General features: G+C 40.4%; 2 protein-coding genes across 5 annotated transcripts in view; both read left to right on the top strand.

The window, feature by feature from the left end:
- Positions 1-25,048, top strand: part of fra10ac1 (FRA10A associated CGG repeat 1) — an 855,621-nt gene that overhangs the window by 600,353 nt on the left and 230,220 nt on the right. The gene's annotated exons all lie outside the window — the stretch shown is intronic.
- The window catches only part of prr12a (proline rich 12a), a 30,843-nt gene continuing 8,780 nt past the window's right edge, over positions 2,986-25,048 (top strand). For 2 of the 4 annotated variants that reach the window (XM_073918078.1, XM_073918077.1), the window contains exons 1-10: positions 2,986-3,839; positions 8,233-8,390; positions 12,258-12,419; positions 12,669-17,179; positions 17,305-17,490; positions 17,585-18,272; positions 19,521-20,008; positions 20,743-20,859; positions 21,571-21,704; positions 23,625-24,109. In XM_073918078.1, coding sequence (XP_073774179.1) covers positions 3,757-3,839; positions 8,233-8,390; positions 12,258-12,419; positions 12,669-17,179; positions 17,305-17,490; positions 17,585-18,272; positions 19,521-20,008; positions 20,743-20,859; positions 21,571-21,704; positions 23,625-24,109 — 7,012 coding nt within the window. In that variant the 5' untranslated portion in view covers positions 2,986-3,756. Of the gene's footprint in view, positions 3,840-8,232; positions 8,391-12,257; positions 12,420-12,668; positions 17,180-17,304; positions 17,491-17,584; positions 18,273-19,520; positions 20,009-20,742; positions 20,860-21,570; positions 21,705-23,621; positions 24,110-25,048 lie in introns of all 4 variants that reach the window. The other 2 variants (XM_005156015.5, XM_005156014.5) reach the window with 1 other exon arrangement.

Below are 25,048 nucleotides of genomic sequence, written 5' to 3'. Positions count from 1 at the left end.
GAGACTTTGGTGAGCGAATAAAGGCAAAGACAGCTTCTGCTTGACTAGTGTTTTCAGCATTGAACTCCACTGTGTTATTAAAGTGATTATGTTTTTATTGCTAAGTTCTAATTAAAAAGGTACTGCATTAGTTAATACAATTCAAAGTAATGTTTTCTATTTATTTTCTATGAATCCAGACATTACCCATGGCAGTTTTAAGGTAAAATAGTTTGGTTGGCCTACAAATATCAATGATATTTAGTTTTTGGCCTTTCATACGCAAAAGTTTGGGCAGCCGTGGTATGAAGGTATCTGCTAAAGGTTTAAGTGTATTATTTACACACACAACCATAACTTTTTTTTTTAACTATTTCTACTATATCTACTAATAGCGCTTGGTTACACAAATCCAGCAAAACAGGAAATATTATATAAAATAATAGCATAAATGCAGTAATTCAAGTAAATGTCAAATCCTAATGAGCTGCCTACCTAGACAGCAGTGCTGCTAATCGTAGGAGTGTGCTATGCCTATTTTAGGCCTCATGAGGCCCGAAAATGATGCCGACAGGAAAAGTGCATGATGGCCAAAAATGTCAGCTTCCAAGATTTTAAGCCACACTGAAACATCAGCTGGAGTTGATTCAGTTAAATGTACAATTTCATACAGTATGATCACAAAAGTAATTGTAAATTAAGATAGAAAGGTCGGTTCATCCATCCTCATTGCAGACAATCATTTGCAAAGTATAACAATTGGATATTTTAAAATTAAGTTTAAAGCCCTGTTTGCTGCTTTATTTAGTTTTGCAATTTAAATATTGTTTTAATAATCAAGTGTCAGCTGCACCATGTCTGTTTTTTCATTGGTGCTTTACAACAACATTTATTTAAAGTTCTTATGATTGACTTACTTTAAAGTTTCTTACAAATGGTTCAGTGGTTAGCACTGTTGCCTTACAGCAAGAAGGTCGCTGCTTCAAACCCCGGCTGAGTCAGTTGGCATTTCTATGTGGAGTTTGCATGTTCTCCCCGTGTTGGCGTGGGTTTCCTCCAGGTGCTCTGGTTTCCCCCACAGTCCAAACACATGCGCTATAGGGGAATTAAATAAGCTAAAATAGGCCGTAGTGTGCGAGTGGAGGAGTGTGTGGGTGATTCCCAGTTCTGGGTTAGGGCTGGAAGCACATCCGCTGTGTAAAACATATGCTGGATAAGTTGGCGGTTCATTCCGCTGTGGCGACCCTTGATGAATTATGGGACTAAGCTGACAGAAAATTAATAAATGAATAATAAATAATTTATATTTAATAAAACTTTAACTATAAAGTTTAAAGTTAAAGTTTAAATATGTTAAATATAAAGTTGCACTTTAACCAATCCATACTTGAAACAATACTGCCTACAACTAAGTGGACACCTATACATTGTACATATCGCTTTCAATCTTACATTGTTCTGTTTTTCTGGCAGTATGCTGTTGTATTTTGCACTGTCGTTGTATTTTGCACTGTCTGTATTTTGCACAGTCTGTATTTTGCACTGTCATTTTTACTTGCACTGTCTGTATTTTGCACTGTCATTTTTACTTGCACTGTCTGTATTTTGCACTATCGTTGTATTTTGCACTGTCTGTATTTTGCACTGTCATTTTTATTTGCACTGTCTGTATTTTGCACTGTCGTTGTATTTGCACTCTGTATTTCCTCCGGATGCTCCGGTTTCCCCCACAGTCCAAAGACATGCGGTACAGGTGAATTGGTTAGGCTAAATTGTCCGTAGTGTATGAGTGTGTGTGGATGTTTCCCAGAGATGGGTTGCGGCTGGAAGGGCATCCGCTGCGTAAAAACTTGCTGGATAAGTTGGCGGTTCATTCCGCTGTGGCGGTCCCAAATTAATAAAGGGACTAAGCCGACAAGAAAATAAATGAATGATTTTTTTTTAAATTACTATTAAAATCTAATCACAAAAAGGTCTAATTAACTGTACATAGTTTTCTTGTGAGAACTTATTGCATTTAATTTTACATTAAGATGATTAAGGTTCCTTTAATTATTAAAATTAAAAAAATGTACTTTAAATATATATATTTTTGCAGTTTATTTAAAAAATAATAAAATCTATAGAGAAAAGAATGTTTTGAGTTTCAAGGCCACGGCCCCATACCTGGAATTGCTTAGGGCCCCCAAATCACTAAATCCTCCCCTGCACCCTCTTAACACAAGGAAATGTATTACCAGTGACTTGTACAAACATAAGGGTTATAAAACCTTAAACAGTTAATTTGCAGATTTAGCACTGCTCATGGTGTTGGTATAACTGCATTATTACAATGCAATGTGTTTATTCCACATCTATAAGCGGCCAGATATGTAAACATGCTAAATGTTTTGAAGAAATCTGAAAACCTGTAACCACTGACTCGATGGTTATAGGTTTCCAACATTTTTCAACAGAATAAAGTCAGCAGGAACTAATTTAATGAGAGAAGCTGGATAATATTTAGTTTTGGGTGAGCTATGCATTTAATATATAGCTAGCTACACCCACTGAACATGAACTGATATGACTAAACATAACTGCAGTGGCTTATAAAAACCTCAAACAGTTCATTAGCAGATTTAGCACTGCTCATGCTGCTGCTGGTATAACTGAATTATTACAATGCAATGTGGTTTACTGCACGTCTGAAGCGGGCAGATATGTAAACATGCTAAATGTTTTATCACAGTTCACGGTCATTGTCATAGGTGCGTGGGGGTCGCGATTACCACAGAAACACAATGACTCCTGAACGCTAAAGGCCAGTGTCTCCCCCTTCTTTGGGCTCTGACCATTTTGGTTGAATAAGAGGAGCAGTGTGTGTGTGTGTGTGTGTGTGTGTGTGTGTGTGTGTGTGTGTGTGTGTTCCTGGAATAGCTTCTGCTAGTGGCTGCCGTGCAGGCCGAGGGAGGCGGAGGTGAGGTGGACTAGACTACGCGTGAGCTCCTCCAATATGAGAGAGACAGAGGGGAGGGAGAAGGGAGAGAAACAGCCGCCTTCAAAAATGGCGTCTTCGAGGGAAAATGACTAATATTATGAAAAAGGAGGCCTCGAGCTCGACGCTCAAGCGGTGTTTGCGTGTAGTGTACGTTTTGGAAATCGTTCGGTCTTACGCGAGCTTAAACGCGTGAGGGGAAACAAACGAGCTCGACTGAAAATACAGCAGAAACACCATCTTATTTTGATGCGTCGACAGGGCTAGCGCGCGCTGCTAGCTCGCAACAACATTGATTGTTGGTGGATTTTCAACATTGCGTTTGATATTCGTTCGCAAAATCATTGCATGCGTAATGTAGAAGTTGTTTAACGGCCGACGGCCCTTGCTCGGTCGATGCATATTTCATACAAGTAAAGTAAGTGGAGAAAGGGGAGGAGAAACAAGGGAAAGGACGTATACGGTCATACGCGTCCATCCGAAAATTTGACGGTAACCAGGTCAAACCGAATTATTCGCAGGAGCATGGCATTACTTGATGCGATTTTAAATGAGAAAAGGCTGAAAAGGAGGTGAGTTATTTCTTTGGAGGTGGTCGGTGAACACCCCCTCTATCACGCACTCATCTCCTCCCCTCCATTTCCCTCTCCCTTTTCAATATGCTATTTTTCACTCTTATGGACTTAGTCGTCTCTCACCATGATTAAAAACTGACAACAGGACCGCGATCTTGCTGTGCAAAAGAATAGTTTTGCACCGAAACCGTTTGCTCGCGTCCCAGCCGCGCGTATTGCGAAGCGATGGATAGAAATTACCCGGGAGCTGGCTTCGGTGATTTGGGCGCAGGAGCCGGATGGAGCTACGAGAGATCAGCCAAAGCAAGGTAAGCATGCAGCCATGCTGAAAACACACAGAATGATGATGATGATGATGGTGGTGGTGTCCGCTGCTCGGGACAAAACAGACTCGTGTGAAAAACTCGCGCATTTGCATCTGACTCTGACGATGCATTTGCGTAGGATGTCATAAGGTATTAGTGTAGCTATTGTTATTCAAATAAGCGAGGGATTGCAGCTTTGGAAATTCAAGTGTGATTGATGGACTAATGTGCGGTTTGGGGAGGAGAGGGAAGAAAAAGGTGGGGGGCGGGGTGAAGTCTGCTCGCACGATTTTATTACAGATCCCCACGTAGATTCATTTAGCATCCCCAATGAATGAGGGGCTCGGGTCAAGCCTGTTGAGAAAACGCTGAGAAATCGCTTATAAGAAGATGCTGGAGCTTACTTTTAATCGCAATATTTAAATAAATACGCCTATATCGTCGTATCAGAATTAAAAGTAATATTTACATTAGAAGTGCACGTGTAAGTTAGTACAATACTACTACAAAATAGCGTTAAATAAAGCCCAGTTCTTCTATAAATCGTGCAAACAATGCTACGCGGCCTCTGATGATGAGGGGCTCCAGTTAAACCTCCCATTCAGCTGACGTTAGCTAACCCCATCATGCTATTGTCGCATGTGGGCCTGCTACTTGTATCAGCTTGAAATTATATAAAGTGTATGCTTTTTGACTCTAGACTAGAGAAAATAAATCCGTTTCAATCGTTACAGTTGAAGATTTGCCTAAGCTAGCTCTCGCGCATGTTCTGCTGAAGATGGGAGCGACCTGCGCTGCTTTGCTAACGAGTTAGCCTAAAATGCTATGCTTACTGATACAGATTAGGACGTGGAGTTCAGTTAACCGATCATTGCAAACTTCTAAAAATAATATTTTTTTAATTAATAAATTCTCAGTTTATTTTTTGCTTAATTGTATCTGAATTTAGAGTAATTGATTGGTATGATTGTTTTGAATAGAATCAGCATTACACACAAACAGCAGGAAAGATTAATAATAAGAAAGATAAATAATAATACTTACAGTAGTATTAAAAATTAATATCAATAATAAGTCAATATAATTAAATACATCAACTTAATAATAGAGCATTAATTTGTTATTGTAAAATTATTATTTAATTACTTTAAAGCAGGGGTGCCCAAACTTTGTAGTATGAATGGCCAAAACCCTAATATCATTGAGAGGTGTGGACCGAAGATAAATATACCAAACTATTTTACGTTAAAGTTGCCATGGTTAATTTCCTAATTAATTTCCTAATATTTATAAATAAATAGAAACATAACTTTGAATCGTATTTATTAGTGACATTATTTATCATAACTCATTGCAATAAAAACATAAACAATCACGTTTATCACACAAGTAACGTTCAATGCTTTATAAACTAGTCAAGCAGAATCTGCGTTTGCTTCTCACGAAAATCTGTTGGGTGACCGTATGCACATTTTAAATCTTGATCAATGTACATAATTTACAACGAAACATTCAATTTCAGTTGGATTTTTTTTTGTAGCTTAACAATAAAACACACAAAAATTACATTTGACAAGCCAATCTACAATCATCCCCATCGTTCCCCTCTTTTCTCAGATGGGAGGGGGGCAAATCAAAGGTTACCATGGGCCAACTTTGGCCCGCAGGCCCTAGTTTGAGCATCACTGTTTTAAAGTATAAATTTAATAAGCTTTCCAAGTATGTTTACAGAAATCTATGTTAATATCTGAGAAGTTAAAGGGTATACCAGGGTTCAACAATAAGGACTGCCCGATGGCCCGGGGCCAGCGTGAGAGATGTTCGGGACAGTAGAGAGAATCGTTACTGCCTTGTCACAAAATTTAAATTTGCCTGTGACTATTTGTCAATTGCAAACAAATACAGTCTTAGAATCAATAAACAATTTGTGCATTTAAGTCTTTGAATGCTACCTTTTCTGTGAAGTCGTAAACACCATATTGCTTTTTAGTTCCTTTTATTTGATTGGATGTTGTGAGCACGGTATTTTTTCTGTAACCTGGTAAAAAACAGTACAGTAAAGAGACGCCTACATCAAATTATGAGGCACAAAGAAAAAGTCTGGTTCTAACGTTGTGGAAACAGATATTTACATGGATACAACACAACAAAAAAAATGAAGTGATGTTTTATATAGTTTTCAGTCACTTTTAAGTCAGCCACTTTTTGTTTTGAAATAAAATACCTGCACATTTTTCATACTGCTATAATTTACTGCTAAATATTTTAACATTTTAAAAATATTTAAATTCTAGATTCACAGACATAATTTTTGACACATTGTTTAAAATATGTGGCTAAGAATTAGCTATTTTAATTTATTTATTTTGGTGGGGCCAGTGAAAATATTGGCTGGGCAAGTCAAAATCTGAACCGCTGGTCCATTCGGGCCAGTAGAAAATGTCCCTAGAGTTGAACCCTGTATCCGCTTGTTTAGTGGTAACGTGTTGGCGACATATGTAATACTTTTTCTGGGTCCAAGCCGCCACTCATTTGAGTTGAGAAATCATTTGTTTTATGATCAGTTTTTATTCCTATCACCTATTAAAGTTAATTTTATATAAAGTCATAGTGTACACAACAATCTCTGGGCTTGATGCATCACAAATACCAAAATGTTAACAATTTATTAAAAAACAAATTATTTTCTGGCCATCGGATATTAGGCATGGATATATATATATATATATATATATATATATATATATATATATATATATATATATATATATATATATTGCAAACGTGATTTTAGAAAGTATTAAATCACTTTATTATTACCATTTCACGAGTTTCCACATTCAGTTGAATCTTAAATGTAATGGCATAATGTATTTAGGTAAATTGCTTTTGACACAGATAGTCAGTTTTTTAATGTTACCTTTATCATTCATGCATTAACCCCTATTCATTATTCAATATTTTCTTTCAGGGTTTAACGCTATGGATTTTTTCTACTGGCCCAATCGGATCAGATTTTTACTTGCCCTGCCAATATTTTCACTGGCCCCTCCAAAAAAAAAAAAAAAGTTAATAGTTATTCTTTAACCACAAAAAAAAAACAAAAAACATGTAAAAATATTTTTAAATCTAGAATTTAAATATTTAAAAATGTTAATAAATGTTTAATAAGAAAAATTCAAAGTGTTTTGAAACAAAAGATGGCTGACCTGCCAAACTGACGGCAAACTGTACAAAACATCACTTAATTTTTTAGTCGTGGTGCACCCTCGTAAATGTCTGCTTCCAAGACGTTAGAAACAAATGTTTTCCCTTTAGCATAATCATTTGATGTTACCGCCATGTTGCAGTCTCTTCGCTGTACTGGTTGATACGGAAAAAAATGTGCACAACATCCAATCAGAGAAGAAGAACCGAGAAGGTAGCATTTGAAGGCTTGAAAACACTGTTTCTCAATTCTAAGACCGAATTTGCACGCAATTGACAAACAGTCACAGGCAAATTAAACTTTAGTGACAAGGCAGCACTGGCCCAATCGGGCCAGTAACGATCCTGTCTACTGTCCCGAGCATCTCACACGCTGGCCCCGGGCCACCTGGCAGTCCTTATTGTTGAGCCCTGTCTTTTAAACAGTTTTAATGATTGCGTAGTAGTTGCTAATTAGGGGCTATAGTATTCATAATTAAATGTTATAAAAACTTGTAATAGTTTCGTTCCTGATTTGGCCATGTATCTAAACAAATCTAAACATTAAATAAGTAGAACTAGTGTCTTTTGGGAATTGATTTCATGATTGTGATTTGCTATTGGTGGATGTCATGTGAGTGACAGGTTGTACCACCCCCTTCACAGGTAAAGTTGGTTTTATATTTGCACGTTCATTAATTTAGCAGTCTCTATATTGTCTACCACACTAATTTGAATATTCGGTCAGAATTAGCATGCAAGTATGACTTCAAAACAACATTAACAACATCTAACTGACGGTAAACAATGCTGTACTTTGATAAACATTGGCTGCTAATATGATTTCCCCATTTAGAATTTGCAAAGAATACTTATCTGAAATTATATTAGGGGAATGTCTGAATATAAAACCCAACTTTACCTTTATTCACAACACATTCTTACAGAAATAAATATCACTGCAAGAACAAATGATAAAAACAATCATTATAACTTTATGACAATGGCCTGCTTTAATTATTGGAGACTACATGCCCAGTATAAAGCATTAATGTCTCCTAAATATTGCTCAATACAAAACCTTTTCACATACTGTACAGGGAGACTACCTCAGGCAAACTGTTGCTGTTTAATGATTGTGCTTTTACACTTGCTTTAAGCATCATTGATTATTAATGCTAAAGTCAGTGGTGATATCTGTTCTTGTCAGCTTGGTGTACGGCAGCTCTAGATCATCACATCCGGAGTCTGAACTTCTTCATCGCCAAGCCTATGCCACTCCCCATCCCCTGCAGGGTTATGCTACCAATCACCATCCTGGAGGATCTGGCCAGGGTGGGGCTTGGGGTGCAGCTGGAAGGAGCCTGGGTGAGTGACACTACTTTACATTCAAACATCTGGTTTGGGTTAATCGTATCATGTTGATGTATAGCACCAAAGCACTTGTGGAATTTCTCATTTTTATTTATGATATATACTAGCCATGGGCCGGTGTAAGATTCTGGTGGTATGATAACCTTGGATAACAATGTCATGGTTTTATGGTTTCACAGTATTGTGATTACTGCTCTAAAATATATTCTTTTTAAATGTCTGGGTATAAAAACAACAACCTTTTCCCCCCTTTGAACACAAAATAATTAATTGTTAGAAACATTTATAACATTTTAGAGCAGTAAACATGTCAGGCTAAATAGTTCAAATAGATCATTGACTTGCTGCCTTCATTTGTTTCAAAAATACAGATTTCTTTACAATTTGAAATGGCATCTTTGGATATATTTTCTGCTGGAGATTCTGTTCTCCTACACAAACGTAAAAATAAATAAAATAAAATAAAAATAAATAAAATAAAATAAAAAATCCTACATATGCCTTAGGAACAATATAGCAGAAAATTTAGTCAGTTTTAAAACCTTGACTTTTCCAAACCGCGGTATACCTTGAGAACGCTTATTGCCCCATATATACTGATTCCTTACTGAAATAGTGGTTGATGTATACTTATGTACAGTTGAAGTCAGAATTATTAGCCCCCTTCAAATTTTTTTCCTCTTTTTAAAATATTTTCCAAATGATGTTTAACAGAGCAAGGAAATTTTTACAGTGTGTCTGATAATATTTTTTCTTCTGGAGAAAGTCTTATTTGTCTTATTTCGGCTAGAATAAAAGCGGTTTTAATTTTTTTAAACACCATTTTAGGGACATAATTATTAGCCCTTTTAAGCTATATTTTTTCTTGATAGTCTACAGAACAAACCATCATTATACAATAACTTGCCTAATTACCCTAACCTGCCTAGTTAACCTAATTAACCCAGTTAAGCCTTTAAATGTCACTTTAATCTGTATAGAAGTGTCTTGAAAAATATCTAGTCAAATATTATTTACTGTCATCATGACAAAGATAAAATAAATCAGTTATAAGAAATGAGTTATTAAAACTATTATGATTAGAAATGTGCTGAAAAAATCTTACCTCATTTAAACGGAAATTGGGGAAAAAATAAACAAGCGGTCTAATAATTCAGGGGGGCTAATAATTCTGACTTCAACTGTATATTAGCAATTCTAGCGTTATGGATGTGACTTTTGCAGTAAAAAGTCAAAACATAAATTCACACAGAAAGCATACGTTAACATTATATCAAAACATTTGTTTATATTTTCCCAAACAACTCACCACAGAGTTATGGGGTCAGAAAAATATCAATCTGTAAAAAAATTTATATTTTAAATGAGGAAAATAAACATGCGTTATGGATGTGACATAAAAGTTAGCGAATTTACAGTCTACAACGCTCTTTGTAGAAATTCTTTCAGTTAAACCGCAGAACCCAAAAGACACAATGCTCATCAAACAGTTATGAGTCGGCTCACTATGGAATTAAAATGATAGATTTTATTTTATTTGACATTTTTGCATTTATAAGGAAAAAGTGTCTTTATGGATGTGACACTTTTTCCGTTATGGATGTGACAGCTGTGAAATTGCCACTTGTGTGATTTTGCCAAATTAAATGTAATAGTTTGAAATACTGACAGATAGATTTATGACTATTTTAAAGTACTGTAAATACTTGCTAACACAACAAAAATGTAGAAACAGTTTCTCTATCTTAAAAAACTAAATTCTTTTTTTAATAGCATGGTTGACATTTGCATGGAATCATTATGTAAATATATATATATATATATATATATATATATGTATGTATATATATATGAAAATTATTAGCTCCTCTGTTTATTTTTTCTCTTAATTTTTGTGCAATAAAGAGAAGTTTTTTTTCCAACTCATTTCTAAACAGTTTTAATAGCTCATTTCTAATAACAGATTTATTTTATCTTTGCCATGATGACTGTAAATAATATTTGACTTGATATTTTTCAAGACACTTTTCAAGACACTATACAGCTTAAAGTGAAATTTAAAGGCTTAACTAGGTTAATTAGGTTAACTAGGCAGGTTATGGTAATTAGGCAAGTTACTGTATAATGATGTTTTGTTTTGTAGACCAGGGGTTCCCAAACATTTCAGCCCACAACCCACAAAATAACAATGCCAGTGACTCACGACCCCCAATATCCTCTGAGGTGGTTATACATACAGAAGCCTTGCATGCAATGGCGCACACACACCAATAGACCCAAGTCTATTCTTCATTAATTTTTTTACTTGGTGTTATAAAATCAATCTGCTGCATCTGACACTATTGCTGTGTCTTTAATTTAATGTAATTACCCCAGGGGTCGCAATCCAATAGAACTAGTAACTATAAGCTACTATAGTAACTATATAAAGCAGTATATAGTAACTATAAACAACTATTTTTTCTCTTCAGTAGTTTATGGATATAATATGGTAATACTTATGGTTTAATAAAAATAAATAGATTTTTGGAAATCACCAGGCGACCACACACCCCCCCCCTCTTCATTGTCCCTTGACCCCTGTGGGGGTCCCGACCCCCACTTTGAGAACCACTTCTGTAGACTATCGGAAAAAAAACTTGCTTAAAGGAGCTAATAATTTTGACCCTAAAATGGTTTTTATAAAATTAAAAACTGCTTTTATTCTAGTCGAAATAAAACAAATAAGACTTTCCCCAGAGGAAAAAATATTATCAGACATACTGTGAAAATTTCCTTGCTCTCCTAAACATAATTTGGGAAATATATATTTTTTTAAATTCAAAGGGGGGCTAATAATTCTGACTTCAACTGTATATATATTAACCTGAGGGACATTTTGCGTGTGTTTGTTTTGTAGTTAATTTTCCAAGATTGTGATGTGTACACTCTTGCTTAAATGGGTGCACTGCATTCCTGAGGTTTTAAAGCTCAGTGTTCCTAATAGTAGCCTTTATTATAGAGCTTATCACATGATCTCTTCCTTGACTACCGTGATTGATTTGCAGCTCAGGATGTAAAAAGACAAGACTAGGCTTGTAACACACAATATCAGTTTAGTAGTCAATACCAAACAAATATTCCAGGGAATAATTTAGATAATGAATATTCATTTATTCAAGATGTTAGTGAAATCATGGAATAAACAGTATTTAAAGATAAAACATTACAAAGAACAGATAAGTATTGTATATGAGTATGAGTAATTCCGTAAAGTAGTCAAAATTTGGAATTATCACATGTAATATAAAATCGTTTAATATTTGGCAGACTGTGTCGTTGTTATTATTAAAATTAATATATAAATAAATAGGGAATTAATTCTGTTTGACTGATAAGCGGGCCTGTTTATCTTTTCGTAAACCTAATTAACTGTTAACATCAAAGGGTGGCCAACCCTGTTCCTGAAGAGCCACCTTCCTGCAGATTTCAGTTGCTACCCAAATCAAACACACCTGAACCAATTAGTTAGGACCTGAACACCAGGTGAAAATTACAGGCAGGTGTGTTTGATTTGGGTAGCAACTGAAATCTGCAGGAAAGTGGCTCTCCAGGAACAGGGTTGGCCGCCCCTGGTTTACATCAATACCTGCCAAGGCAGGTATTTTGACCAAAATATGCATTTGACTCAATACACACAGGTAACAAATTTAGTTTGTACTCTTACTCGTACTTTGCATCGTGCTGATATTGTAGAGAGACTTGTATTGCATTTTCATTTTTTCATTGTAATATGGACTTGTTACTTGGTCAAAGTTTCTTTTGTGTGTAATTAATGCAGAATTTACTGAAATGAGCTTATCATTTATGTGTGTGTTTCAGGTCTGTCTGGACTTTTTGATGCTGGGCTGCACCACGCAAGTCCTTCAGGCCCAGATCCATCGGTTATGAACCTTATATCTGCCCTAGAATCCCGGGGTCCACAGCCACCTCCTTCTGCCTCGTCGCTCCTATCTCAGTTTCGCACTCCATCATGGCAGACTGGTAAGTTGTATGAGCTTTGATTAAGCTTGTTGTAAATGCTGGTAAACTGTAACTGCAGACAACTAGCACCCTCAGCACTGTTGCCATAGCAACAACTTGCAAGCCACTTAGTAAAAGATGCTAATTGGCTCTTTGATTACTCATTTGGCACAGCTGTTAAAAGCCAGCCTTCGTACTTATTAGGGATTTTTGTATTTATTGTATTTTCCGACCTAAACTATTGTCTTTGTGTCTTTCTCCACATTTTAGCCATGCACACACCTGCCCCCGCAGAGCTGTTCATCTCTGGTGCCCTTCCTGGATCTGGATCCTTTCCATCCTCTTCTGCTTTGTCTGCCTATCAGCACCCAGCATCATTCTCAGGGAGGTCTTTTCCTGGTGTGACCTCCTCACTGTCCTTACAGGACACACCCACTTTCAGCCCTACCTCCAATGGCCTCCTGTCACCCCATGATCCCCTGCTCCACATCAAGACGCCTTCTCAGTCAAGCCTGGGATTTGATCGCCTGTTGTCATCACAGGGTGCAGCTGCAGCTTACCGTGGAAGTCATGATCCAACTGGGGCTGGAGTCACATCTGCTCAAGCTTCGTCTGCAGCATCAGTTTCTGCCCGCCATATACCATCTCATCAGTTTAATTTGTTGTCCTCCCAGCTTCAAGATCAGTCCTCCCAGCTGTACAGTGCCTCTGTATTTTCCTCCACCCCTGCACCACCTCAGCCAACATCCCAAGAGCGGACAGTACCAAGACAGGACAGTGTAATAAAACACTACCAGCGTCCCTCTCCAGCACAAGCCCCCTCATCCACACCTCACCCTCTCCAGCACTACCTTAGCTGTGGGGTGTCCGGATATCAACAAGCCACTCACACTCGCCATGCTGGTCTCTCTTGCAGTCCTCTAGGTGAACACAGTCCCTCCTCAGACCATAAACCCTCACCTAGGACTGAGCAGTACAGACCGATAACACAGCCATCCTATGGGTCCTCCTCATCCTCATCCACTGGAGGGGCAGGAAAGGGGACAAAGAGCAGTTCCAGTAGTGGTTACTCATCCTCTGGATCTGCATCCTCTTCCAGAACCCCTCACACACCACCCTCTGCCTCTTCTGCTTCATCCTCATCATCATCGTCTTCATCTTCCTCTGCATCTGCAAGTGCTCGTCAGTCTAATTCCATTCCAACCTCCACTTCTGCCTCTGCATCTTCTCGCCAACAGCCACCAACACAGTCTGTACCCCCACCACCACAGTCACATTCCCAGCCCCCACAAAGCTCCACTAATTCCTCCCAGCAAACCCTTCCCAAGTCGTGCCTCTCTGGTTATGGATCCCCAGTGGCTCCAGTTAAGTCATCAGGTGGTCTAACAGGCCAGACGCCTCCTCAACCACAACCGCAATCTTTCTCTCCAAGTCAACCTCCATCACACCTTTCCCAGTCATATGGGGGATTCAGTTCTCCACAGGCTCATGATCTGCCTTCAGCTAGGACCTCTGGAGTTGCTAAAGGGTATGGGAATATGGGAAGTCAGTCATTTTCAACAGAATCAGTATATGGATCAGATTCAGGTTATGGGTCTCTGCCACCATCCTTAGGAGGGGCTGGAAGTCCATCAATGGGTTATGGTGCATCAGGACACTCTCCTGCCCTTCTCAGGTCAGGTGCAAGTGGTGGAACAACTGGTGGTAGTAGTAGTGGGGGCAGTACAGGAACTGGAGGCAACAGCAGTGTGGGAGGTGGAGGAGGTGGTGGATCTTACCACATGCCTGATTCCAGTCCTTCTCCATCTGGCAATTCAGGAATCATTCGCCCTGGTCTACATTCTCCAGCACCTTCACGACCTGCTCAGTCACCTGTTGGAACAGGATCCAACAAATATCTGTCCTCTGTTCTCTCACCTTCATTTCTGCCTTCTCCACAAGGCTACCCAGACACAAGAGGACCTAGATCACAACCTTACCACTCTTCTGCTCCTCCCAAAACAAAGACTGATAACAGCATACTTGGTGTAACAGAGTCTAGGCCTCAAGGGGATGATGATGTTGATGATGATTTCCTCATTCAACACCTTCTTCAAGCCCAGAGTCCTGCTCCTCAAGTATCCCATCACCATCCTGCTCAAACCCATCATCCTTCCCAGCCCACCCAGCAGACTCCAGGCCTTCCAGCTCAGGATGGAAATAAGGGGCTTGCTTATGAGATGAGCAAAAGCTCAGAAGAGAGGTACCACCTTCAGAGTGTTATTCGAACCCATAGTGCAACCTCTAATGCTGCCGTCTCTGGCACAGGGAGTGGAGCTGGACTGGACAGTCAATTGGAGATGTCCCTAAAAAAACAGCAGCAGCAACACCAACAACAACAGCAACAACATCAGCAGCAGCAACAGCAGCATAAACAGCAACATCAACAACAATCACAGCAGAAGAGCAACAGAACTGTAAGCGATGGAGGACGAGGAAGTTCAGAGCAAACACATTCTCATCCTCATCATCATCACGATTCTCTGGGATCAGTAGTGCATTATGGGCGTGGTGACCCATATTCCCAACACTCCATTCCTCAACACTCCACCTCCCACCATCAACACACTCCACACACACCCACGCACTCACATCTACACTCTCACCCACACATGGATATTCAGAAAAAGACTCAAGATTCAGGAGATATGGCTTACATGCGTAAGACACCTGATGTGCAGCAACATCACCATCAGCATCAACAAACGCATCAACAGCAAACTCAGCATCATCAGACTCATCCCCAACAACATCAACAACAACCGCAGCAACAACAGCACCACTCTCAGTCACAGTCACTTATGGACTCTCCCACTGACCAGTCTCGCCAATCTTCTCATTTGCTGCAGTCTGTGCTTTCCCATACCCGCAGCAAAATAGACCCTCAGCAACAGCAGCATTCTGTAAGCCAGCAGTCTCTTATGGAAGCTACTGGGGGAGTTGTGTCTGCAGAGACCCATTCCCAGCCCCAGACATCACAACTCCAACTTCAGCTTCAGTCTCAAGCCTTGGAAGCAGCTGGTCACTATGGTCATAGTTCCCAGCAGCAAGACCAGAGCCGCCCTAAGTCTAACACCGTGTCTTCACTTGACATGCTGGAGCATTCCCTCTCTCGGACATCAAGCCAAGAGGGTGCAATGGTTGATGAGAGGACAGGAGGTGAAGGAAACCGGGGGAATTCTGGAGCAGCAGCAGCAGGAAGTGTAGAAAGGCGCCAGTCACAGGAACAACAAAGACTTTCGTCTCACCACCAATCACAGCACCATGCCTCTGAGTTACACCCGTATCTTCCTGAGCCAGACATGAGTTTATCAACAACTTCTCATGGACACCACCTATCGCACCATCACCACCAACAGCAGCAAACTTCACAAGGTCCTCAACATCCTAACTCCCACCATCAACATCCTCTCCCCTCACACCCTAATCAGCAGAGTCATCATCATCTTCCTCCACAAGCCTCCTCTGCAGCTTCTCAGCAACAAGAGCAATCTCATCCCTCTCATGACTCCCAGATTCCTCAAGCTCCACTTGACCAGCATCAAGGAGAGCCCCACTTTGACACCAGAAATCCAGCAGTAAAATCAAACCAAAATCAAAGCCAACAGAGCCAGAGGTTTGTTCCTTTAACATCCATTTGCTTTCCTGATTCTCTTCTCCCAGATGAGGACCGTTCATTCTTTCCTGGAATGGAGGATATGTTCTGCCCAGAGGACTACAAATCCACTTGCTCAGGAGGTCCAGGGCAGGGTCAAGATGGAGTTGCATCTGGTCAAACAGTGCAGGAGGGAATGGAAGGAATTAAAACAACACCTGGAGGGGGAGACAATACAGGTCCAAGTTATGATATGCTGGGCCATCACAGTGACCAGGGCTATGGGCAGTATTGCCATGATCTTTCAGAACCTGACAATGGAACCATGCATTTGGATCTTGACTCCTTGAAGACTCATGAGCTCCCATCAACAGTCAACACAGAGCAGCTTGGATTGATCCAATCTCAACCAGCCAGTCTTGGAATGGGTACAACTGGAACTGTTGGGGAAGGATCTGGTGCCAAAATAGGAGGTACTGGGGGATCTGGGTCTGGATCCGGGGGTCTTACCTCTCCAATCTTTTGTTCCTCTCGCCCAAAGAAGCTCCTGAAGTCCAGTTCCTTCCATCTGCTGAAGGAAAGACCTGATCCTAACTCCTTGCCCAAGAAAAGCTATGCACAGGAGTATGAATTTGAGGATGATGAGGATAAGGCTGATGTCCCGGCTGATATTCGCCTCAACAGCCGAAGCCGACTTCCTGATCTGATACCAGACCTTGTGTCGAGTTGTCGCAAATCAAGTGGAGTGGGAGGGGGAACTTTAAGCCCTTTAATGGGTGATCTAGATTTTGGATACCCATCCCTTGGTCCCCCTCCTCAGCTATTGCCACAGGATGGACCGAAGAAACGAGGCAGGAAGCCCACAAAGCCTAAACGAGAAGGACCTCCAAGGCCACGTGGGCGACCACGTATACGCCCATTGCCAGAACCCAGGGCTATGATGGGAGAGTATGGAACAGGATTTGTTCCTGAAAGAGGTAGAGGCAGAGGAAGAGGCAGAGGCCGAGGTAGACGGGATGAATCTATGATGGACATGGAGATAGCCAATAAAGATCCAAATCAGATGTATCAGCAGCACATGCAGCAGCAAATGCATCACCAATCACAGCAGCAGCCACAGCACCAGGAGCCAATCAAACCCATCAAGGTAAATTCTTAATATACTTTTATTCATGTATTTAGTTTTTGTAATTTCTGACTAAAAACAAAAATTCTTCCATTTGAATCACTTTACAGGAATTTTTTCTAAAATGTCCTGTCTCTCCCTGTTAGATTAAACTTCCTGTTGGAACCTTGTCATCATCTGATGCCTTGTTACGGACAGACTCCTTGTCAGGCACTGACCCGGCTCTCTCAGATGGTTCCCTAGGTTCTGCACCATCTTTGGGATTGAGCCCTGGGACACCTGGAATGCCTGACATGAACAGACCTCAAGATAAGAAGTCAAAATCCCAAGAGGTATGATAATGCATTGTAGAATTTATATGGGGGGGGGGTTTGGGCGTATTTGTACATTTCTATCTGATTATAAATTCTGTCTCTTTATATTTAGATGGAAGAGAAAGAGTCAGAGAAGACTGGCTTTGTTGCCTCATTTCTGGATTTTCTTAAGTCTGGAAAAAGGCCATCAGGAATGTCAACGGGCTCAGTGGACAGTGCTGGAAATGAAGATGCATCTCCTGGGAAAAGTGGAGGCATTCGCCCGTTATCCCCTCAACCACCACCCCCACCTGCTGCGGCAGCTGTATCTGGATATGGAGATGGTGAAAGTGATGGAGGACTGTCTTTGGGTGGCTGTCCTAGCCCATGCAAGCGATTGGATGAAGAGCTCAAAAGAAATCTTGAGACTTTGCCCTCATTCTCATCCGACGAAGAGGACTCTGTTGGGAAAAACCAGGACCTGCAAAAGAGCATCTCCTCAGCAATCTCTGCCCTTTATGATACTCCTCAAATTACCTCCACAATGCAGCCTCCATCACTTCCACCACCACCTCCTCCACCTGCTCCCGAACCATTGACACCAACACAGCAGCCACCACCCCTCAGCCCTGAACCACCAATGCATCAACACCAACCCTCACATTCCCATAGCCACTCTATTGAGCCTGTAAGAATACAACGGGAAGAGGAGGAAGAAGAAATGGATGACAAAGAAAAGGATGACATAGACGAGGTAGAGAAAGAAGACAAGGAGGATAAAGTCCCAGATATGGAGCTTCTGTCTGTCTCCAAAGTTGGAGGTGAGAGTTATTTGTTTTGTAACTAGGATGACTTCAGTAACATCATCACTCACTTATGCTTTGTCATAGGAATGTAACGATTTACTCAGTTCTTACTCAGTTTTGTCAGAAATGTAAGTAGCTTTAATTAAACTTGAACTGTGCTTGCTTTTAAGCTTGGGTTTTTTAAAGAATATTCAGCATATTCACATTTTTTGAAAGAAAGCATTCTTTATTTATAGTTGCATACATAAGTTCTAAACAAATTTAGGAGGGGAGAGATAAAAACAGAATGTAAAAAAAACGAATTTTCCAATTGTTCGGATTTGCTTGTTGTCAACTTGTGAGTGAGATAAATTATATTATACCGATTACATTAAACAAAGTACATTCCTGTTTGATGAAATGGCAAGACATTTGGCTTCCATGGACAGACACTCTTCTGATTTGAATGAGGATGGAGCTTCCTCAATATCAACACCCACACTCGCAATCACTTGCAACTATTAGTTTGATCAGCGATATTGCACATGTTTGCAGGAAACACAATGGGCCCTGTAGTTCAAAATCATATCGTGATTCAACATCCCAACTTATTTGAATTGTCACATATTTTAATATATTTTTAACTACTTTGTCAAAATTGAGCATAGGCATTGGTCTGTTTAAGATTTTGACACTATGAAAACCCTATATACAGTTATCACGGTTTTGTGATTACTGCTCTAAAATGTGTTTTTTTTTAATCTCTTGGTAAAAACAGCTACTTTTCCCCCACTGAACACAATATATTTTATTCCAAGAAACATTTAAAGTTAGTTTAAAATACTCAGATTTCTCTGCAACTTGAAAAGGCATCTTAGGATACCTTTCTTTTCTTTGGGTATAAAGTAAAGCCACTGTTCAGGACTATAGCATGCGTGGATGTTGGTTTATAAGTGATTTGTTTTTCAAATGTTTCCTGAATCGATGGCTGACGGTAGCTTATGATGTGAAAGGTTCTTTTCTCCTGTGGCCATAAGAAATTAAATAAAATAGTCTTAAAGACGCATAAAAAAGCAAAATATACTTTAGGCCCGGTATAACAGAAGATTTTAGTTTTAAAACCTTGACTTTTCTAAACCATGGTAAACCTTAAAGCTGGTTATCATCCCATGCCTAATCGGACATCTACACTGTTAGTGCTTTGTAGAAAATGTTATGTAATTTACATTTCATATTGTGCATTTTACTGAGATTAAAATTGAACAATACTCTCTTCTCTTGCAGACTCACCTAAAGAAGCCGTGGAATCCCAAGCTCTGACTTCACTCCCTGCAGTTTCTTCTCCTGCTCCCTCCTCTGCCTCTTCGGCATCACCGCTTCCTCCACTCCCCCTTCCATCTCCTGTCCCGCCACAGGAGGACAATCCTTCTCCTTCTCAGAAATCACCACCACAACAGTCTTCACCTCCACGTAGTCCTGTGGCTCCATCTGTGCCTGTCCCATCTCCTCTACCTCCTCCTCATGCAGAACCTCACCTTTCCTCCAACCCACCTTCACCTAGTCCACCTCCGGTCCAGGAGTCAGTTCCAGAGCCTGAATCCCCAGAAGAGCGTCCTGCACCTCAAATTCTACCATTGCACTTGGCACAGAAACAAAGCAGTGCTGCTATTGTTGGAGAGACTGATGAGGATGAGAGTGAGAGTGGAGGCGAAGGCATTTTCAGAGAGAGGGACGAGTTTGTGGTACGGATTGAGGACATCAGGAGTTTGAAGGTACATCAAAGTCCTTTTTAGATATTCAGCTTATTTTTAAATCTTTGTTAGCAAGTGTAAAAGTCATATGTGGTGATGCAATATATGGTGTAGTCCTTGCAAGGATTTATTATGTTTAAAACAATCTAACAGACATCTCATCGATGTCTGAACAAACAACTTGGTTAAAATAAGGCTACGTTTGGGAAGGGAGTAAATGCATTTACATGGACACCAATACTCTGATTTTAATACAATTAAGACAATACTCTGATTAAGAGTTTATCATGTAAACAGCGATTTTTGATTACCTCAATCCGACTAAAGCCCAATACTCGTCATTAAATAGAATGAATGACTCCATAGTCAGTCTGTTCTGTGTATTTGATGACTAGTCGAGTTTCGGGCTGTTCTTAGAGATCTACTAGATTTTTACTCTCAGCCCAAATTTGGGCTTATTTTAGCCTAGATCAGGGGTCACCAATCTCGTTCCTGGAGGCCCGGTGCCCTGCAGGGTTTAGCTCCAACTTGCCTCAACACACCTGCCTGGGTGTTTCAAGTGTACCTAGTAAGACTTGATCACCTTGTTCAGGTGTGTTTGATTATGGTTGAAGCTAAAATCTGCTGGACACCGGACCACCAAGAACAAGTTTGGTGATCCCTGGCCTAGATGTTTAGATGTCTATTAGACATCTGTTAAACACAAAATTGCTTGGTGGGGTACCAGGGGTTAAGTTAATGTCATTTCTCCCTAGATGGCCCTTCGGACTGGACGAGAGCCCCCTCCCATTTGGCGTGTACAGAAAGCTCTGCTGCAGAAGTTTTCCCCTGAGATTAAGGATGGGCAAAGACAGTTTTGTGCAACTAGCAATGTGAGTCTATTTTTACTGTTATGTGTTCAGCTCATTTATTAATGCAGTTTGCAATGGGAAACATCTGTGTTTTTATTGCTTAGTGTTTGGTTTTAAAATAGCTGTATTAAGGTTACTGTTAGTTTGTGTTATTATCATGCAAATATTCTGAGCACTCTATAAATTGTGGCAGTGAGAATCATTCACAAATGTAAAAGTGAACCATGCATGTTGAACGGTATGATATTTATCAGTGCAAAAAAAGGATCTTTAAACCTCAAAATTAAAATAATTGACTTGAATGCATGCTGTTCTGAACCCATAAGAAATGTGTTAATCCTTATGACAAGCACATGAATTTAATGAAAGTCTCTTTACCCAGAACTTTGACGCATGAACATGTTTATGATGTTTTTATAATAACATATTAATATAAATTAGGCTGTTTAATTCAAGCCCTCTAAAGGACACAATTGCTTTATCCAATAAACTGATTAAATACTTTTATCTAGTTTTGTTTTTGTGAACTGACTTGAAATGGATGCACCGGAAATATCTCAAATTATAATTAAAAATATCCTACAATTGTGGTTTGAAGGCAGATTTTAAAGGTTTGGAGTGACATGAAGTAGAGTGAATGGTTGATGATTGGATGAATAATTCTGTGATTTAACCTATGTCACTTTGTTTCCTCTTTGTTCTCTTCTTCCACAATTCTCTCCCTACTCCTAGTATCTGGGTTACTTTGGAGATGCTAAAAAGCGCTACCAGCGGCTCTATGTGAAGTTTCTGGAAAACATAAACAAAAAAGACTACGTAAGGGTGTGTTCCCGAAAGCCCTGGCACAGACCAAGTCTCAACCTGAGGTACTGAGACCCACCTTTCCGTTTTGCCACATCAATGACTATAGAGACAGCTTTCTTACAATGCACACTTACTCTGAGGGCCGTTCATATCGAAGTTGATATTTAGCCGCACCATGTTGGTGTTTTGTAACATCTCATTTTTACGAGGTGGGTTTGTTAGCCCTACACTCAACCCCTAACCTGGGGGACCAGGACATACACACATACACTACAGACAATTTAGCTAACCCAATTCACCTATAGCGCATGTCTTTAGACTTGAAACCTGAGCACCCAGAGGAAACTCACGCCAACACGGGGAGAACATGCAAAATCCACACAGAAATGCCAAATGACCAAGCCGGGACTCAAACCTTCTTGCTGTGAGGCAACAGCGCTACCCACTGACCAAACCTGCCTCCCCTTACAATGTATATCAAGTCAAATAATAAGATATGACCATAGAGCTGTGACACAAATAGAGATGGGGGATGTCGACCAATTTGTCATCGTACAATGTCTAATGTGAAACATCACGATAGTCGATGGTATCGCCGTCGTAGGCAGCGGTGAATTCATTATTTATGAATAGTTAATTCATAACAAATTAATAATTTGTAGCCTACCGTTTCAACTACCTGTTCCACATGGTCTTTGTTTTACCCATAACCAAATCATAAATAAATAAAGATAAGCTACACACAAATTATCACCTGTCAATCACTTTTACCGCGAGACTCTGGCATGAATAGGCAGAGTGATCTGTGTCGTTATTATGGCATCAACAAACTTGGTTTGTAAAAAAGGTGCACAACTAACAGCAACCAACCAACAGTGTCTGAGGTTTTCACTAAAATTACTACACGCGTGAAAGTGAAAGACTGAAGCAGTGTACTGACTCTGTGATACGTTACCTGATAGATTCAAAAGACCGAAGAGTCATTAGAGACTGGATTAATTAAATATCATGTTTCCAACTATAGTGAGACGCCATCCAGCGGTACATCCATGATAATTTGTCCGATGTGCACTGCTCTGGGGTTTTGTGCTTTAAGCACGTGCAGACTGCTGGAGCTCAGACGCTGCAGCGCATGAAAGAGTGTGTGGTCACAAGATGTGCGTTTTCAGCGGTATAGTGGTAAAAAGGCTTTTCAGAAATGCTCAATGAAACGCCATTGTGGATGCGGATCGTTTTCATTCTAAAATGCCTTTTTTTTTTTTTAAATAAGACGTGTAACGGGGTCGTGTGTATTTTTCGTGACGGGCAGGGTGGAGGATCGCGATGCCAGGTCGGCATCGTGATGTCTATCGGCCATCAGTGATGAATGATGGAATCTTCTATCGACCCAACCCTAGATACAAACTGAACCTGTGTATTTATGAATCGTTCCACCCCTAGTAGACATGATATGATACTTATGTTAGATTTGCATGTGTACACATCATATTTGCCAGCGTAAAAGTCAAGTCATACTTTATTTTACTCATGTTTATATTCAGGAAAATGTCCTTTTGTGATATTACTTGGCTAAATCATGGCTGTGTACGAAATTGCCTACTACTCAGTAGGTACTACATTTGAATGTAAATGTACTACTTGTACTACTACATCTGCCATTTTGTTATCGTCACATCACCCACCTGCGTCAGTTGTGCCGCTTCACTTTCATTCATGAATTCTCTTACGAAGCATTGTGGGAGAGCGTAGTGTCTATTGGATGCACACTTCAGAATCTCGCCGGAAGTAATAGTAATACTGTTTTTCTAATTCTATGACATACTGTTTTTAACCTACTGTATAGTATGGAAGTCTGCTATTTTGGACACAGCCCGTATCTTACAAACAACAAAAACCCATAAACTGATTTCTCTTCTTTTGTTTGCTTTATTTTATAGATCTTGAATGATAGCTTAGTCTTTTTTTCTTTTGATTTTCAGAAGACAGTCTCAACCGGTCCCGAAATTAACTCCACCTCCCAACAACCAGATTCCCTTAGAGAAGGCTGAGAAAGACAGAGAGAAGATTAGAGAGCCGCGTGAAACCAGAGAGAGGAACAACATTCGGCTGAGAGAGCAGCGGGACAAAGAGAAGGTGCTCAGGACCAGGGAGAAGGAGGACAAGAAGGAGAAGGAGGACAAAAAGGAAAAGGAGGACAAGAAGGAGGAAAAGAAGGAGAAGAAAGCTCTGGCTCCTCCTCCTCCTCCGCCGCCGCCACCTCAGAAACCTGAGAAACGGCCAGTGGTGAGCGAACGAGGGAGGCTGAAGGAGGAGAAGAAGAGCAGCGCACAGGAGAAGAAGAGCGAGCGCTCGGCCAAACCTCAGCCAGCAAAGGTAAAGGCAGAACCTCCGCCCAAGAAGCGCAGGAAGTGGCTGAAGGAAGTGCCCTCGTCATCAGAGTCGGACTCTTCAGCAAGCGAGGATGAAAGTGAGTAGATGAGTCAGCGTGGCATGCAGCATGTAGGGCAGTTTCAGCATCAATATCTCAATGTGCGTGTCCCGAAAGGCCTGTGACTGTAAGCATTCAGGCACAAGTGGTCTGTTTCTTAAGTTGTTGGAGTGTTTTAGGGTGCTTTCACACCTGTGAATCGATTCAGTTGTTCCGAAACAGAGATTACAATTGTTACACTGTTGCTCTTTGCTCTTGGAGCGGTTCACTTTCACATTGCAAAGTTTCTAATCGGACCAAAAGAGCTAAAACAAGTCACGTGTGAGTAAACTCTCCTCACATTGGTCAGTGTCAGGGTTTATTTTGCAGCGTCCCGCTCAGCTGTCAGGAGTGGTGGTGGTTAAGTGATTGACAAGGTGCGCGCACGCGACGTGTCTGAGGAGAGACGCGGTAGGGAGGGGTGAAGGGTGCGCAACGATGCCTATTTGAGAACCGGGAGGGAGACGCAGGATTAGCGGGAGAACATCACTCGTTTACGGGCATCCGGAGACTCGTGAAACTTCCTGCCATGCTGATAATTATCTCTTCATATAGCCTTATGCCTATTACATATCCATAAAACACTGTGATATAACCGCGCTCGGATAGGATCGCTTTCTCACTGCAATCGAACCGCTCCAGGGTTCGTTTCAATCGAGCCGAGACCACCTCACTCATGCGGTCTCGGAGCAATTACCTTGGCGCGGAACAGAGCGCGATTGCCCTGTTCACATATGCCAAACGTACCACGCTAACTGGGCAAACGAGACTGGTTCCGAAACAAAAGTGTAGGTGTGAAAGCACCCTTAATTGACCTCCCTTGCCATAACTATTGCCACAAAGCGCATATGAGATAATGACGTCACTACGTAATAACCAGTTATGAACCGATATCTATTCAAGAGTTCACACTTAGCTGATGATTGATAATCTAGTTTG

This window comes from Danio rerio, chromosome 12 (genome assembly GCF_049306965.1).
Source record: "Danio rerio strain Tuebingen ecotype United States chromosome 12, GRCz12tu, whole genome shotgun sequence".
Lineage (NCBI taxonomy): Eukaryota > Metazoa > Chordata > Actinopteri > Cypriniformes > Danionidae > Danio > Danio rerio.
Note: the sequence above shows the minus strand (reverse complement) of the source record. Positions and strands in the feature narration are given on the sequence as shown.